General features: G+C 42.0%; 1 protein-coding gene across 1 annotated transcript; it reads left to right on the top strand.

Annotated features, from left to right (window-relative positions):
• The first annotated feature begins 12,777 nt into the window (after positions 1-12,777).
• On the top strand, positions 12,778-18,590 carry LOC147464481 (uncharacterized). The gene is made up of 2 exons (XM_086509342.1): positions 12,778-13,139; positions 18,479-18,590. Exons 1-2 carry the CDS (start codon positions 12,778-12,780, stop codon positions 18,588-18,590), a joined length of 474 nt encoding a protein of 157 aa, XP_086365468.1.
• Positions 18,591-18,901: the final 311 nt, after the last annotated feature.

Raw genomic sequence — 18,901 nt, forward strand, 5'->3', positions numbered from 1 at the left:
AATTTATGTGGATAATGTTGCGCATGGGAGCCGGGCTCACACGCGCGCACACAACTGCCCCTGGCAGCTCTATCTAAGTTACCTCCAGCTAATAGTACTTAACACTAATTAGCATTGCACACACACTTCCTAACACAACAAACCACACATTATCTACTACTCATTGTCTACTGTACAGTACAGAACAGCACACTAACTAACAGACCTTCTAACACCTGCACATTAGAGAACTTAGCAGATCCAACAAAAACCTGCACATTGCAACACTAACAGATTCTAACAAAACTTGCTAAACCTACATATTACAGCCAGGAACAGATCTTACACAACTCAAAGAAAACCAAAAATGCCAAAAGTGAATGGCTTCATAAGGTAGCACTGTGTGCTCCTCAAGCTTAGTGCAAAGGAGTCCCCGATAGTGGCGCCAAAAATCTGCGCTTTGCCGCACGTGTTGGAGGTTGGGAGCTTGTTAAACACTGTGTGCGAGCCACAACTGGCTACAAGCACACAACTAGACAATCCTGGCAAGCTCAAAGGGGCAATGGTGTGTCACTCATCGCTCAATGCTTTCCATCAGGAAGGATCCAATGCCGTGAAGAAGAGGGAGCCACCATCGTCACACTCAACTGCCTTGCCGCCGCCACAATGCTCTCTCTCTCTCTCTCTCTCTCTCTCTCTCTCTCTCTCTCTCTCTCTCTCTCTCTCTCTCAAGCATACACCCATGCACATCCACATGTGAGCACATAATGGAGAAGAACATAGAGCTAGACCAAGAGCACTTCTTAGCGTGCACCTCCAAGAATGAGGATTTTAGGTCAAAATGGACCTTTTATAAGAATCTGACCCATTCACACATGGGCACCCACATTGACCGATCGTTGTAAAAATACTGTAAAAATAAGACAAGTGGTGCGCCTCTCATCAGCAATCACCTACACACCTGTAGGACCTACAAGCCCGGTCCATGACTCAAATAAGTGATAAGGCATCCGTCAAAGGTGATAGGGTGTTTGTAAGGGTTAAGAACAATATTAAAATCATTTGTTATGAATGATGGAAGTATTCCTCTTGTTTCTTGTAGATGGTGGTTGGGTGTCTTTAAAATAGGTCTTCTCAGTCCATACTTCAAGCATCCCAGTGATGTGTGGGTGGAGTTTGAGAGAGAGGAGAGTGGTCTCTATCTTGACGATTGGATAGAGAAGCTCCATGGTAAGGAAACTTAGAGAGACTGTCCATGGTTTTTGGACTATGCGGATGGCGAATTTCTCAAAGACAAAACTGAAGCATGCAATGGTAAGTAATGTTTTTCTTGTTCAACTAATGTGTTTAGTTTGCTATAGTGTCCTCACTTTTTTTTGGACTTGCACCATTGCACAAGAAGGTTAAGGGTAAGGACAAAAGCAGAAGTGTCACCATCAATCAACCTCCCATTGATGCCATTTCCCCTACACTACCAAGGGACGTCGAAGCCCAAAAATTGCAGTGGACATACCTAAATAAGGTAAGAAGAGAGGACGACCAGTCATCAATGATTTTTCAAAGTTCTTGTAGGAGTTTCAGAGAAAAAGGAGCGAGCATGAAGGTGGCGGGTCAGATCATGAGCAAGGTGATTTTGAACGTCACTTTGAGTCATAGAGACCTAGTCCGTCCCAAGCTTCAAGATCTCGGGGTCCCGAGCGAACCATAGCCATGCTATTGGACAAAGCGAGGGTAGCCACCCAGTTTCTATTCGGCCACCCGAACCACTTGACTCCTTTCCACTAAGTAAGAAATGCCACCACAAACAAATTCTGTTTTGAGAATAACAAAATTGTGGTACCTAACATTTCATTAAACTTTGGGTTTGCACATTTCGGCTTACTCTGACGCACAAATGGAAAAAAAAAATTAAGTGTTGGGTTAGTCCCAGTACATCTTGCAGTACTTGCTAAAGTATGCAATCTACGGAAGGCTATCATGGATCCAAAGATTTCTTCTAAGTGAGTTTATGACACTTTGGAAACCACTTTGAATTTGGTAAGAACTCTCTCAATCTTCTTTTGCATGTTATTTATGTATTGTAGGAGCCTTCGAGTGATCCAACGTTTGATTGGATCTCTCTCACACTCTAGCAAAATGGATCCTGATCAACGGCTTGGAGGGGTGCGACTTGTGTGGACAGACCTTCCCACACATTGCAAACTTGATTTCGGCATTGGTGGCATACCTCGATGGAATGTATTCTCTGTTGAGCTCATTGTTGCCAGTGTATTCACCCTGGCTGCAGAGTTTTTACTATCGGCCGGCGCAGTAGTCATGGCGTGCCGGGTAGACCACTTAGCACTCATCATCGAGGAGGCCCGCCTGTACGATTTTCTCTATTTTTGTACTATTTTTCTTCGTATGATGTCACATGCATACGCTATGGTAGATGACTTCATGGATTCAGTAAGTTCTCAACTGCTGGTCATGTTAACATGTAAAATTGAAGGCCTTCCAGTGATTCGATTATATGATCGTCAAGCAGAAGATGTGGTAGTTGACAACGATAGGTTTGAGTTTGATTGAGACATGATCTGAGAGCCACTACGGAACTCGCCATGGATGCTAGATGCCCTTGGAGCACCATTTTGGCCTAGAGTGGAGAAGAGTGAGTTCTTTGCTCGGTAAGTCTAGGAGGGCACTTTTATGCTCGTTTTTTGCCATTGAACTAGTCCGCTAATATGCCATTGAAATGTCTGCTAATGTTTATGCTTTTGTAAACAAGTGGTTGTTGGGTACCTTCACACAAGTTGAGGATGCAGTTTTAGATAGTCTTGCAGGTTGTGGTGGCTCGGCAATGGAGTGAGCGAGAGTCTACAATGACATTGCATCAGCATTGATCAGGCCAAGAGATTATTTTTGACACGTATTCAACCGCAGCAACGGCTAGGATCGACTCATCATGTACGCAAGGTATCACGTAGAGCACAGTCACAGCCACCCCCGTCTCCTTTACGACATTGCCAAGAGTCTATTGTGTCATCTGCTCCTCCTCCAAGTAGACCTTCAACCATAGTTCCCGGTTGGCCAAGCCACTATTTCCACACTGCCCATGGGTCCCCCACCTGCACACTCCCCAGTAGTGCAACCCCCATAGGATTTGCGGCCACACGGAACCTAAATCTTGACTTGTATTGATTACTTCATGTTAACTTATTTCTATGTAATGGCACACCTAAACTTACCGGTTGGTTATAGAATGTTTTAATTTTTGCTCAATATGATATGTATTTGCTCTATGTTTTTTTAAGTTTTTGTGACTATGTTTAATTTTTTGAAGGCAAGTCAATCGATGGTGGTTAATCTTTCAATGTTTTTTTTTTCTTCATAATATTTTAAGTGAAAATATTGTGGCATGAATGACCTTTGAAGTAAAGACGCTTGGGGTTTTTTCATAAATAGCCAGAAGAACACTAGTTTCATTCATTCATTCATGTGCAAGTCACGTTACTTAAGTATCTATTTTCTACAGTTATTTTTTGTGTTTTCTCTCACTCTCATTCACATATTTATCATGCGATCGACATGGTCAACATGGTCAACCCCTCCCCATGTTGACCCCATCAACAATGTGCACGCCAATTATATTCTCAATAGTGTATATGCTATGAATCCCCTATGAATGTAGTATGCACAACACAAAGTGCACACAACTACATGGACTCTCTTCGTGCAGTCGACGAGGCCACGAGCTCTATATTCAACACCATGCAAAACCTTGATTTTAATGCACATCCAATCGAACAGGATATCGATCAAGTTGTCACACTAGCCAAGAATGCAAGTATGAATTGGGGGGAACATGGTTTTCGCACCCCACAAGAGTGTGCATCCTTTGAACGACATGTGGAGACTTGGGTAGAAGTGTGGATGGCATACATTGTTGTGCAAGGAATAGCCAATGGAACCAACAACAACAACAACAACTATATCTCACCTTTCCTCGCTAATGTTGGAGAAATAAGGCCTTGACACCATATTAGCAGATTGTACTGTTTTTTTCTCCATATCTATCTTATTGTAGTTGTTATTTTAATTTGTGTGCTTTAAACCCTTTTAATAACAGTCTAGTGTGTTTTAATTGTAGTCTTCAAATGTTGTTCAAAATTGAATTTCATTATTATGGAGTCTGATCCATTGAAATTGACTTGTTGCATGTGTACAAGTGCTCACAAGTGTGACAAAATAGAAGGACGCTTATCACGTTGGTGGTTAATTTTGTTGCCCAACAGATATCACAACATTTGAGAAGACAAGTCACATGTATGAGTGATAGTGACAGAGAGATTTATAAATTATTAATGTTTGATCGAGAGAGAGAGAGAGAGAGAGAGAGAGAGAGAGAGAGAGAAGCAGATGATGATGGAGAAGAAGAAGAAGCTTGGGTGGTATAGTGATACAACCCTTTACTACTTTTTCTTGAATACACATACAACCATCGTCAAAGCACACACATACCTGAGAGAGAGAGAGAGAGAGAGAGAGAGAGAGAGAGAGAGAGAGACCAATGAAGGATCAAGAGAGATAATGAAGTTTAAAAGGGAGAAAGAATCTTCTTGGATTCTGCTCGCCAAATTCCAAAAAAGTCCTCGTCGGAAAATGCTCGCCAAAAAATTATGTCCCTTGCTGGGTGATAGCATGAAAAGGTGATGCAAAAATTAGTGTCCTTGACACTTCTTGTATGGCAATTATGGATGGTGCTTTGGCACACTTTTTTTAGGTTCTTGTGAAGACTAATAATTTTAAGTTTTTTAAAACTTTGCCGCCAACGACTTTAACGATTTCTTGGCTTTTGTCTGTCCGTCTGCCTTTCGGGCGTGCTGCTATAGCTGAGCGCCTCTCTCTGGAGTCTGAGCTCTCTTTCCCTCTCCCTGGAGTCTGAGATCTCTTTCTCTATCTCTACTTACATGCCATGCAACAATCTACAACAATTTTCCTCCATAATCTGCCTCCATTTCTCATGAGCCTTCTCTTGAAGCAAGCAAGCATGGCTTGTGTAGCCCTCTACCTCATTAATGTCTACCTGGCTTGATGTAAGCCATATTATAGTTGACAGGTATTGGTGTGGCTGGAGAGAATCATGGCTGGAGAGAATCTGCAGCAAGGTATTGGTGTGGCTGATCAGTTTTGGCAGCAAGAATTTGAACAGCAACAGCCTTCTCTCTACTCTCAATGTGGATGGCAATCCACAAATCGATGCATCAGTAGGTTGGGAGAGGAAATTCAGCACCAACATGTTTGTGAGGGTGAGAATAGCTTGGAAGAGGAGGGGATGTTGCACCGGAGGCACTGGCAACCCCACACGAATACACGCACCAATAGGTTGGGAGAAGAAATTCAGCACCAGCCCATGTGTGTAGGTGTGAACAGTTTGGAAGAGGGGAGTGTGCACCAGAATCATTATCTACACAATTTGCAACTTGCAATGCATCCCACATCTACGGAGGTAGCATTTGGACACCAACAACATCCAAATGTGGATCACATTGGATGGCAGCCCATGATTGCAGACAATGAGTTTGGTTGCAATGAGCAAGCTTCAAATCAAATGGAGTGGTCTCACTCATCTGAAGATCATGTAGAAGACAATCCAATACATGATGGGCTGCCCCCTCATGGCCGCACTGAGTACTCAACTTCAATTCGCCAAGAAGCCACACGCAAGATGCGACAGTATTGGGCCATGACAAAACGAGAGAGTCGTCAAAGGAACAGAGAAAGTGATGCATCATGCTTGTCAACGCCGGAAGATATGAGTACAATTTGCACAACAATGGTGCTTTGTTGGCAAGAAGCTACAAAAGGCATGAGTTGTGAAGCTAAGAAAGCCACCTTTCGGTTGCTTTTAGAGAAGCCAGCTTTTCGACGGTTGCACCATGGAGTAGAGAAATCTATACTCTCCAACATACTGGGTACAGTCACCAAAGTCAAAGCATCATTGTCTGAAGCGGAGCTGAAACTTAAAAGGGCTTTATGCATGATGCTGGTGAATAGCGAAGGGGATCCATCAAGGTCTATAAGCAATTCGGAGATGGCGAGGTTCACAGGGCTGCATCGCCGAAATTTTGCAGCAGCTAATGAACGATTAAAACAGGCTGAGGCGGGAGCATTTCCATTGCAATTATGCCGATGCCAACAGCCTCAAAGCCGTTGCATCACACACGGATAAGAGACAATGTTTTTGCTTTTTGGAAAACGGAGACGCGAGTGTCGCCAAACAAAAAGGATGTGTGCCGGAAACGTCTCGGATGAAAATCTTACATTAAGCATCCAATACATTTGCTTGACGAGTCACATGTATGCTCTGAAAATGCTTGAATTATTTTGTTCTTTTGTATGCAATAGTATAGGTACCATGCGTACATATGTAGTAGCTACATATAGGTAGTATAACATCAAGTATAATGCTGTCTATCAAGCCCGAGAGGTGTGTAGGCTCCAAAAGGTAATCTTTTGGTACTTCTGGAGGACTAGCATTCATGAGGGGAGTCAAGTATCTCAAGTATACATAAAAGCAATCAAAGGTGCTTTGGGCCAAGCTGCATAGACTCTTCAATACTACCAAATTTTCTATATGTTACTTTGTAGGTGTATATTAGCTTGAAGAATACCTTGAGTACCTACATGTAGATGGTAGTAATACTTTCCTGTCATGGGTTGGTGCTCAAAAGCACCAATGTAAACTCATAAGTCCTATTTGGGTACTTTTGGATGAACAATGTACATTCAATGGTAGTTTAAAACTGTTAGGAAATAAGACGTAGCGAAATAGATAATTGAGTAGATTACTTAATGGAGAGAGACAGATTTACATACACGAGATTATAGAGTAGAGAGAGAGAGAGAGAGAGAGAGTACACACAATATACATGGTTCACCCAATGTGGGCTACGTCCACGGGAAAGCAGCCACTCAATGGCTTTAGTACTTCAAAACAAGAAGTAGTTTACAAAGGGATTATACCCTTAATGGAGCTCCCGCCTTGCTTCACTCTAACCACCTCACACTCACCTTGTTGCATCAACTTCACACTATGAAATGTGTGTAGAAATGGCCTCCTTTTATAGGCCAAAAGGGCTGCCCTCTCTTATGACAGACAGCCATGTGTAGCCGCCCTTGTGCGAATAAGTCCAAATCGGACCCTCCAATCCGCCCATGTGTGACCGCCCTTGAGAAGACAAGTCCGCTTTTGAATTCGGCCACCGGCCATCGGCCATTGACTACTGGCCACCGGCCAACCGACCAGTTGTTTTCCGACCACTTTCTGGCCACCGTCCGGCCATTATATTCCGGCCCCTGATTCTTGTCCGTGAAAATTTTGGTTACGGTGAGTGATTTTCCTTCACGCACGATGGCTTCTCCTCATAATGGGGGCCTTACAAATGTGCGCTTTTACCACAGAAAATTACAAGGGTAAATCAGGCTCCATACTTAACAACCTCCCACTTGGAAACTAATCTCCAAACCAAACCTGTGACTCCTTTCCATTTTGGCTTCTTATCCTTGAATTCCGATTGAAGATGAGCAAAAGCTCAAATTCTCCTTGTTGACCACCTTTGTAAACATGTCTGCACCTTTCCTAGCTTTAGCTGTCCCTCTTCCAAAAGAGTGCGTATGAAGTGATATCTCACCTCAATGTGCTTTGTCCTTGAATGAAAGGATGAGTTCTTCGCAAGATGGACAGCGCTTTGGCTATCACTGTACAAGACACAATTGTCTTATTTGAATCCAAGCTCATCTAAGAATCTGTGAAGCCACAGAATTTCTTTGCTTGCCTCCGTCATTGCTACATACTCTGCTTCCGTGGTAGAAATTGAAACCACTTTCTGTAGCTTTGAAGCCCAGCTTACTCCTGTGCCTCCAACCGTGAACACATAGCCAGTAGTGCTCCTTCGAGTATCTTTGTCACCTGCCATATCTGCATTAGCATACCCTTCTAGAAAAATATCAGTTCCTCCAAAATACAAAGCATTTGTTGTTGTCCCTTTTAGATACCTAAGTATCCACTTCACAGCTTGCCAATGCTCTTTACCTGGGTTGTCCATGAACCTACTCACAACTCCCACTGCATGTGCAATGTCTGGCCTTGTCCAGACCATAGCATACATTAGAGAACCTACCGCTGCAGCATATGGAACTTTAGACATATAGGCTATCTCCTCTTGTGTCTTTGGACACATATCCTTCGTTAGTTTAAAATGACCAGCCAAAGGTGTAGAAACTGGTTTTGCATTTTGCATTGCAAACCTTTCTAGTACCTTCTCGAGATAGCTTTATTGTCTTCTTCGTCCTGTCCCTTGATATTTTCATACCAAGTATCCTCTTTGCAGCACCTAAATCTTTCATTGAAAAATATTTGGACAGCTCCTCTTTTAGGTCTTTGATGTCCTGCATGTTAGCACTTGCAATCAACATGTCATCAACATACAACATTAGGATGCTGAATTTCCCATCTCCCAAATTCTTCGTGTAGATGCAGTGGTCCAAGTTGCATCTTGTGAATCCATGATCCAACATCCATCGATCAAACTTCAAGTACCATTGTCTTGATGCTTGCTTTAAACCATACAAGCTCTTCTTTAATCTGCAAACCATTTTCTCCTTACCTTTTACTTCATACCCCTTTGGTTGAAGCATGTAGATTTCCTCCTCTAAGTCATCGTGAGGGAATGCCGTATTTACATCCATTTGCTCGAGATTTCGATCATGAGTAGCCACAAGGCTTAAGACAAGCCTAATTGAATTCATTTTTACAACATGAGAAAATATTTCATTGAAGTCAATACCTTTCTTTTGAGAAAAACCTTTTACCACAAGCCTAGACTTGTACCTTTTCTTCCCACCTTCTTCTTCCTTCAGCTTGTACACCCATTTGTTTTGAAGTGCCCGCTTACCTTTAGGCAACTCAACCAACTCCCATGTTTGGTTGCGATGTAGTGAGTCCATCTCCGCTTGCATTCTCTTCGTCCATTCTTCTTTGGATTCATGTTGCATAGCTTCTTCGTATGATTCCGTCTCTCCAGAATCTGAGATCAAGAGATGGTTGAAGGAAGGAACAAACCTTGTAGATCTGCGGGGAATAGGTTGAGGCTCCTCATTTGGTTGACGTTTCTGCACATTGTCACCGTTTGTAGTCCTTGAGTCTTAACCATCCTCAAGCTCCATGTACTCATCACCTGTTTCTTTTGTTTGTTTACTTTCCAAGTAATCTTTGTACATATTTTGTTCGTTAAAAATTACATCCCTATTCCTTAAGATTTTACCATCTTCAGGAATCCATAGGCGATACCCAAAGTCTCCTTCTCCATAGCCAATGAAGAAACACTTTTGGACTTTGCATCTAGCTTTGATCTTAGGCTTCTATCTATGTGCATGAAAGCCTCACACCCAAACACTTTGAGAAATGCATAATTCACCGGTTTACCTGTCCATGCCTCTTCTGGAACGCCCCCATCCAATGCCGTTGAGGGTGACCGATTGACTAAGTACACAAACGTACTTACAGCTTCCGCCCAAAGCTCAAGCGATAGGCCTGCATGTAGCCGCATGCTTCGTGCTCGTTCCATGATTGTCATGTTCATCCTTTCCGAAATCCCATTTTGTTGAGGTGTCCTTGGGGTTGTCCTTTGCCTCTGAATGCCATTGCTAGCACAAAAGCTTTCAAAAGCTTGGCTGCAATATTCGCCTCCATTGTCGGATATGAGGCATTTAACCTTGATACTTGTTTCATTCTCCACAAAGGCTTTCCACCTTTGAAATATGGAAAATACATCGAATTTATTCTTCATGACATAAACCCATGTTTTTCTAGTCGCATCGTCTATGAATGTTACATAGTACAATGAGCCACCAAGTGATGGTGTACTTGCAGGACCCCAAACATCAAAATGAACCAACTCAAGTTTTTTATTTTTTCTTTCATTTCCTGATTTTTGAAATTTTACCCTCTTTTGTTTACCATAAACACAATCTTCACAGAACTCTAAGTCCACTTCTTTCAAACCTGGTAGAAGCTTCTTTGTTTGAAGGATTTGCATTCCTTTGGCACTCATATGCCCAAGTCGATAGTGCCACACTGCACTATCAACTTCTGTAGTTGCTGCACAAGCTGAAGGTTACGTGCTAATAGTACACAAGTAAAGTGTACCCACCTTTTCTCCCTTGGCAACCACCAAAGATCCCTTTGAGATCTTCCACCGTTTATTTCCGAATGCAATGTTGTGACCTTCATCGTCCAATTGTCCTGTAGAGATTAAATTTTTTCGAAGAGAAGGAACATGCCTAACATCTTTAAGCTTCCATTCATTTCCGTTAGCAGTTTTGACAGAAACTGTACCTTTGCCGACAATCTCACAAGCTTCATCATCTCCCAAGTATACATACCCAAAATTACCTTTGGTGTAGTCTTGGAAATGTTGCTTGTGTGGTGTCGCATGGAATGAAGCCCCGAAATCTACTATCCAGGAATTAGACACATTGTCTAATGAGAGAATTAGAGCATCTTGCTCTACTTTACCTGCCACATTGGCCTCCAATGTTGGCTTGTTGTCTTGAGACTCTATCTCCTTCTTCTTCTTGGACCAGCAATCCTTCTTGATGAGGCCCTTCTTGCCGCAGTTCCAACATTCAAGAACTGACTTTGTGCGTAACTTGCTCCGCGTTGAGCGATCACGACCCTTTTGGTTTTTGAACCTCTCCTTAGGCCTTCCTCTTGTTTCCACTGATAGTGCAGCACTTGATGATTCTCCTGTGCTTATCCTTCGCATTTCCTCGCTTAGGAGAACACCCACAACATCATCAAACTTAAGAGTATTTGTGCCAGAGATAGAATTACTTACAGCCATCACAAGGCTGTCCCAACTATCCGGTAGAGATGATAGTATAAGGAGAGCTCACACTTCGTCATCGAAATTGATTTTCACAGATCGAAGTTGACTTATGTTTGTGTTAAAGTCATTTAGGTGTTCTGCAACTGAACCATTCTCTGCCATCTTTAGATTGAACAAGCGCTTCATAAGAAATACCTTATTGGATGCCGATGGTTTCTCGTAGAAGTCGTCAAGTGACTTCATCAAGTCCTCCATGGTCTTCATCTTCGAAACATTGAAGGCCACCATTGATGCAAGCTTAACCGGATTGTTCCCAGTGCCTTTCGATCAAGGACAATCCATGCTTCATCTGCCATTGTTGCGGGCTTCTTCGCAAGACTGCCTAGTGGCAAATAGAGGTCCTTCTGGTAGAGATAGTCTTCAATCTGCATCTTCCAATGTTGGTAGTTTTTGCCGTTGAACTTCTCAATCTTGAGCTTTCCTTCCTCCGCCATAACTCCCACTCAATTCAAGGAATCCTTTCCTTGAGATAATTTAGCTACGAGCAAACCTTGCTCTGATACCAGTTGTTAGGAAATAAGACGTAGCTAAATAGATAATTGAGTAGATTACTTAATGGAGAGAGACAGATTTACATACACGAGATTATAGAGTAGAGAGAGAGAGAGAGAGTACACACAATATACGTGGTTCACCCAATGTGGGCTACGTCTACGGGAAAGCAGCCACTCAATGGCTTTAGTACTTCAAAACAAGAAGTAGTTTACAAAGGGATTATACCCTTAATGGAGCTCCCGCCTTGCTTCACTCTCACCACCTCACACTCACCTTGTTGCATCAACTTCACACTATGAAATGTGTGTAGAAATGGCCTCCTTTTATAGGCCAAAAGGGCTGCCCTCTCTTATGAGAGACAGCCATGTGTAGCAGCCCTTGTGCGAATAAGTCCAAATCGGACCCTCCAATCCGCCCATGTGTGGCCGCCCTTGAGAAGACAAGTCCGCTTTTGAATTCGGCCACCGGCCATTGTCTTCCGGCCACCGGTCATCGGCCATTGACTACTGCCACTGGCCAACCGACCGGTGTTTTTCGACCACTTTCCGGCCGCCGTCCGGCCATAATATTCCGGCCCCTGATTCTTGTCCGTGAAAATTTTTGTTTCCGGTGAGTTATTTTCCTTCATGCACGATGGCTTCTCCTCATAATGGGGGCCTTACAAATGTGCGCTTTTACCACAGAAAAGTACAAGGGTAAATCAGGCTCCATACTTAACAAAAACAACCTTTGTGAACTCATAGGTCCTTTATAACCATGCATGTATATTATTAGGTTCTCTTAGGGTACTTGCAAGCTTCAAAGGTACCTTGAGATTAGGTAGAAGCTACCATGAGACCAAACATGTACTTCCAAAATATCAAATCTAGGTATAGGTACTTTAGAGGTAGTCTTTGTGGTGCTTATTAAAGTACCAATTGCAGGGGCTTAGGTACTTTGCAGAAATTGATACTTCTTAAAGCTAGCATGAGACCAAACATGTACTTCCAAAATACCAAATCTAGGTATATAGGTACTTTAGAGGTAGTCTTTGTGGTGCTTATTAAAGTACCAATTGCAGAGGCTTAGGTACTTTGCAGAAATTGATACTTCTTAAAGTACCATTTACAATGTCTAAGGTACTTTAATACCTTATGAAAGGTCTAGGAAAGTACCATGTTAGGTAGAAAATTCAAGTTACAATGACTTTGACCTTGTTTTGACTACAGGTTTTGATGAGATTTACTTTTCATTGGACAGGTGGAGCTCTATAGGAGATTCCAAATGCAGTATTCACACATCAAGATCTCTCTCTGATCTTTAGAAGGATTGAAGCCTTGGTTTGTTCGCAAGTTGAAGGATGTACACTGGCTACTGTATTGATCACATATAGATGATATACATCAAGGAAGCATTCAACCAGATGAGACAAAACAAGACAGGAGTGCACAGTGAAGGGTGTGGCTGCAGTTGTGATATATGCTTCACAGAAGAGGTCCTAGGAAAGTGTGGAGCTGCTGTGTACACACATAGTAGCATCAATAGCTTGGCTGAGATGGTATTATGTCCAAAGCCAGATGAGTCTACATTTCATAAACTGTCTTGCTTGAAGGGAGAATGTGATCAATGTGGATCAAAGCGGTTAGTGCTCTGTCCAAGAGAAAAATCTGAAAATGCATTCCAGATTTCAGTAAAGGTGTTTGAAAACGTTGCGTCAGCCCATCAAGAAGGCAAGAAGCGCAAGGATCTACTGGTCAAGGAGATGGGATGCAAGGACTTTAAATCCTTCCTTTAAAATCATCTAACCATCTACATCAAACACAATTTTATTGCCAGGTGGCAATCTCAACAATTCAAAGACTGCATTCAAAGGTTTCCTAAAGACGTGGTAGTCTCTGTTATAGACTTTGATGAAAATTACTCTTTCAAGGAGCAAAATGAAATCCATTCAATGCATTGGTACTCTTCACAAGTCACAATCTTGGTGCACATCACTTATGTTCGGGACGAGGCTGACAGGGTCTTAAAATATATACATTTTTACATATTTGATGACAAAGAGCATGACACATTGTTTGTACAGCATTGTATGCAAGTTCATAGTGTGTGGCTACAGGAGCAAGGTTTCAACTTCTTGAAGCGGCATTGGGTATGGTCAGACGGATGTGTTGCTCAATTCAAGGCATCTAGACCATTTTTCTTTGTGTCAAGGTATGCTAGCTTCCTTTGACTCTTAAACAAGTGTGCGAGTTTTGTGTTCTTGCCTAGTCTTTGAGATGTGTGATTGATCTAGGTACTACTCTTTGACTGGCATTGAGATACTATGGAGTTTCTTTACATCGGGCCATGGCAAAGGAGAGCAGGATGGGGCTGGTGCTATCGTCAAAAGGGCTCTGACACATGAGCAATTGAAACCTGATGCTTGGCACATGATGTGTGCCAAGGATGTGGTCAATTTATTGAAACATAAATTTCATGATGAAAACACCCAGTCAGAGGTGATTCGAATTTTTTGGGATGTCGAAGCGGCTGATGTACCTAGGGAGAGGAAATGGAATTGCAAGCAAGTGGAAGGGTCACGCTCATTGCATTGTGTGAATGGACACTCTAGGAATGACAAGTGTGCATTGCGCTACAGATCTCTCTCATGTTTTTGTTTGTTTTGTATGTCACAACGTTGGAGGCGATGCCTTAACAACACACACGTCGAGAACTGGAAGTACATCAGCATCGTACCCTTGGATGGCAGTGATGGAGAAAGCGATCAACCAAGTGACAACGAAGGATCAGATTCGCCTATGTATGGTGGACATCACGATGCAATCAGTGACACTCTGCGTGTAGGTGACAACTTTGCCACAAATGCAAACGAAGATGGAGCAGACTTCTACCTCTTGAGGTGCTCAAAGGAGAAATAGAAAACAGCACGAGCACTAAGAGATTCTTGGGACAATTGTATTTTTCCAAATTCATATCTGGTTGAGGGATACTACTATGAGCTAGTTGATGGTATCGAGGATGTTTATTACATCCCTCCTGAATAGCCAAAAGTGTTGTTGGCATCACACTTGGTTCGATCCATCAAGATACCCTTGGAACCCTTACATGGTGAGCCACATAAGTTCAGATTATCTGCAGAAGTTTATGAAAATGTGTACAACAGCATGTCAATGGTCTTGTAGGTCTTTCTATATTGGAGCCTGATAAACAATTGTTTTGCTACAATTACTGTTCGTTGTATTTGAGTCCTCCAAAAACACATAATCACAAATGTAGCCTCCTGATTCTTCCTTTTATATTTTTGCAACATATCATTAAATTTGGTACTTTAAGTACTATAGTTCAGGTTTCAAGCACTTTACTGCTTGTTCAGGTACTTATAGGGGGTATCTAGGTAGTCTTAAAGTACCAATCACAGGTTCTAAGTGCATGTTCTTCATTGTAGAAGTGTGCAGATTAGGTACTTTAAGTATCATGAATGCACCATATCTGTAAATTTGGTACTCTAAGTACCATTGCTGGTAGTCTCCCAGCATTGTCACATGTATTTGTCTGAAGATAGTGTACCATTGTGGGTGGTTACACAGTCCCTTTTTAAAATACCTGTTTGCACATTGGGTACACCAAGTACCATGGTTGGTACTTGTAGTGCTACTTTCCAGTGGTAGAATGCTAAAACAGCATGATTGTAATGACAAGAGGCCTCCAATCTTGAAACATAGCAGGGTAGTAGAAGCCTTCATTTGCCTGTCTCACACACCATCCACAGCCACAACCAAGCACACACTACCCACAAAATAAATTGAGTCCAAAACGACAATGGTGACATAATGGAATAATTATAAATTCAATTTTCGTGTTGCCGGCTAGTTACATGTTAGGCAGTCAGTACAGAGGCATTTTGAATGTTGGCAGAAAAAACATCCCTCATGGGAAGTAGGCATATACATGGCTTTGTGGAGAGTGCTAGCTTACAAATAGGTAGCTGTAATGACAAGTCTGCTTATACAAGGGGTTGCTACAAAACTTGGCTTCACAAAATTACATAAGTTCTTTACAAATACACCACTACATGACAATGTAGAGACACTAGCGCTTAAAGAGCATTGGCATCAATTGTGGCCCTTTCAAGTATTATTCATAACTGGTCATCTTTCCACCACGCCGAAGTGCAGCTTTAACATAGTCGTCCTCCGATGTAGGCTTCACATTATTGAAGGTGACAGCTTTGGCTGACCGATCTGTAGCATCACGCCATTTCACAAGAGCCTCCTTCATGACCCTGGACAAGGAGTCACTACGCCGCTCCTCTAGGCTAGGTACAATGATGTAGGAATCGGGAGGATTATAATGGCATTTATAAAAACTGTTTACATTGCTCGCATCGTATCATCAAACCACCTTCAGAAAAATTTTCAAATTCTTGAAAAAAACTAGTTTTCCACCTGCCATGGAGAATGTGGCTACATTACATAGCTGTTGTCCTGACCATCCGCTGAAGTAGTCACCAATCCCCTTAAAACTTGTAGAGACTATTCTGTCCACTCTTTCCAGCATTGCTGAACTCCAGATGTAAATATTTTCCCAGCCCACAGCCCAAGCTAAGAACTGTTTTGCATCCTTGGGAACGAAGAGGTACCTGAAAACTACAACAATTCCCGCTCGGTGGGCATGCATAAATCATACATATAGCAAAAATCCTAAAAAAGGCTCAATCAACCTATCCCTCGCCTCTTGGATGAGGTCGAATGCAATAGTTTCCAGATCAGGAGGGTTAGATTTAAACCATGAACCGCAGAGAACACCATTAAGATCAAACACTAATGTTGGTCGTGTAAGGTTATCGAATGGCAACGATGTGATTGTGCTTGGAACATAGGGCGGTGGATCTCTGATGATTATTATTTCCTCGACAGGCAGTTTGAGAGTCCCCTTTTCTTTTGGTATCTCTGTAAAAGACATGGTTGCAAATTGAAAAGGAATAAACTAAGAACCTTTTGAACACTGTACAAACGTGACCGTTGCAATAAAGCAAAAGAGACAAATGGAGGCCAACATAAAATTCTCATTTGTATTCCAAAAGCAAGAATCAAAGATTCTTGACATTACAAGAGAGTGAAGACACTAAGTGACAAATGTCACAGTTTCTTGCAAACACGAGGCTTTGGGGGGTGGGAAATATTACTGGGATGTCGGAGGGGAGTACTTTTCATGGGGAACTTCTTCGAGGGAGACAGTGACTCCGGAACTTCCTTGCTCGTCACTTTTCCATCTCCACCTGAAACCAAGACCCACTCGACTTAGATGCAGTTGAGCATGAACATAAGTTACAGAAATGACATTGTCAATGACCTTGAACCTACAAACTTCCTCTATGTGCTAAGATGCTTTTCCTGAACAATTCATGCGTAAAGGGGGTCTCACCATCACTCTCATCCTCTGCTTTGTTAGATTCCTGTTGTGAATGGGTGATATCTGTTGCTCGCGCCTTTTTGGACTGTCCAGCTGCACCATAAAGGGGGGACAATAAAAATCATTCAATGCCTATAGGGATCCAAGTCTTGTGGCCAAAACAACTTACCATCATCGTGTTTCTTTCGTTTCTTTGAGATCTTCACCATATCACTAAGGAAGAAAGGAGAATCTGGATTTGCATCACCGTGAACCATTTTTTGCACGGCTTCCACTCCCTCTTGCGCTACAACATCCGTCAAAGTAACATCAGCATTTTCCATTGGTTCAATTACCTTTTGTTTTGGTTCACCTTCTGTCTGTTCAGAGGGCTCCACCTTAACAGCTGGGGTATTGTCACCTGCCACATGCGAGCCTTCCTCGCCAGCCAGAGTTTTGTCACCTGCCAAGGATGAGCCTTCCCTACCAGCTGGAGTTGACTAATCAACAAATTGCATGTTTGTGTCCACAGTGGGGGCGTCGGGAGTTGCATCAACATTCTGTATTGGCACCTCAGCTGGTAATGTTACTGCATAAGGCATATGACTGGAACCTACCACTACACCACAAAAGTGTGCAAAATAAGTTAAAAGCATTCTTAACAAACTCTAGTAATCAAGGCAGACATGGAGAATAAAAAACCAACCATTATGCACAAGCATTGACTTTGCCGATTCCGAAACACTCTGCTTACAGGAGGGGTTGGCACATACTTTCTTTGACACAGCCCATCGAGCAAAACACAAAACATGGTATGTATCACCACATGCTAGTGTATACATACACACGACGTCATAACCCACAAAACCTAAACCACATGCAGCACAAGCTCCAGGAACAGTCACTTTGGCCTGCAGTTGACTCCCATGCTCGCCAGCTGTGGGACATAGCAACATCGAATCACCTCTCTTCACTTGCACTAGCAAGCTCTCACAAAATTTGACTTGAGCAGCACATGTAGCTTCTAATGCTACCAGGTGAAGCAGTTCTTTCTGCACCACAAAGGGGAAGTAAATATTAGTCCATTTGTCCAAGATTAAATGAACTATCATGATTACTTATACATATAGTACCAAGGGATAGCAAGGGTATGTTGAAACCACCAATTGCAAGTATTATCAAAAAAGTAGCAAGGATACACTGTAGGGACTTATGACAGTACCAAGGATAGGCTCAGAGTACTAATCAAAGGAACTTACCATTGAAGGTACTTTGCAAAAAAGTAATAGGTACTTTCACAATGTACAAACACATGCATGGTGCTTTGCAAAAAAGGCAAATATGTACTTTTACAATGTACAAACACATGCATGGTACTTTGGAAAAAAGGCATATGTACTTTCACAATGTACAAAAACATGCATGGTACTTTGGAAAAAGGCATATGTACTTTCACAATGTACAACCACATGCATGGTACTTTGGAAACAAGAAATATGTACTTTGAAAGATAAATGCATATGATTTATCAATAAAACTATGACAAGTACTTTAAAATCTACCAAGTAATACAACATTATGTACAAAGAACCTATGTGGAACTCATGGAACTTGCAAAAAAGGAATAGGTACTTTGACAATGTACAAACACATGCATGGTGCTTTGCAAAAAGGCATATATATACTTTCACAATGTACAGACACATAGATGGTACTTTGAAAAAAGGTATATGTAATTTCACAATGTACAAACACCTGCATGGTACTTTGAAAAAGAGGCATATGTACTTTGGGCCCAAGAAATATGTACTTTGAAAGATAAATGCATATGATTCCTTAAATAAACCTATGACAGGTACTGTAAATTCTACCAAGTAATACAACAATATGTACAAGTGCCTATGTGGTACTCATGGTTGCACCTTCAATTTGAACTACCATACAAAAATCTTTCGTATTAATTAGCTCCAAAAAGTACCTTAAATCATTTTCACATACATGGACTTTGTGATTTCCACCAATATCCCTTAGCTTTGTGAAGCAGTGGATAGTAAACTTCCATTGGTGCTTACAAAAAGTACCATGATTTATTCAACCATTGTCAAATGGTAAATTTTCAGAGCATG

This window comes from Adiantum capillus-veneris, chromosome 1 (genome assembly GCF_014529385.1).
Source record: "Adiantum capillus-veneris isolate H3 chromosome 1, ASM1452938v2, whole genome shotgun sequence".
In the NCBI taxonomy this organism is placed as follows: Eukaryota; Viridiplantae; Streptophyta; class Polypodiopsida; order Polypodiales; family Pteridaceae; genus Adiantum; species Adiantum capillus-veneris.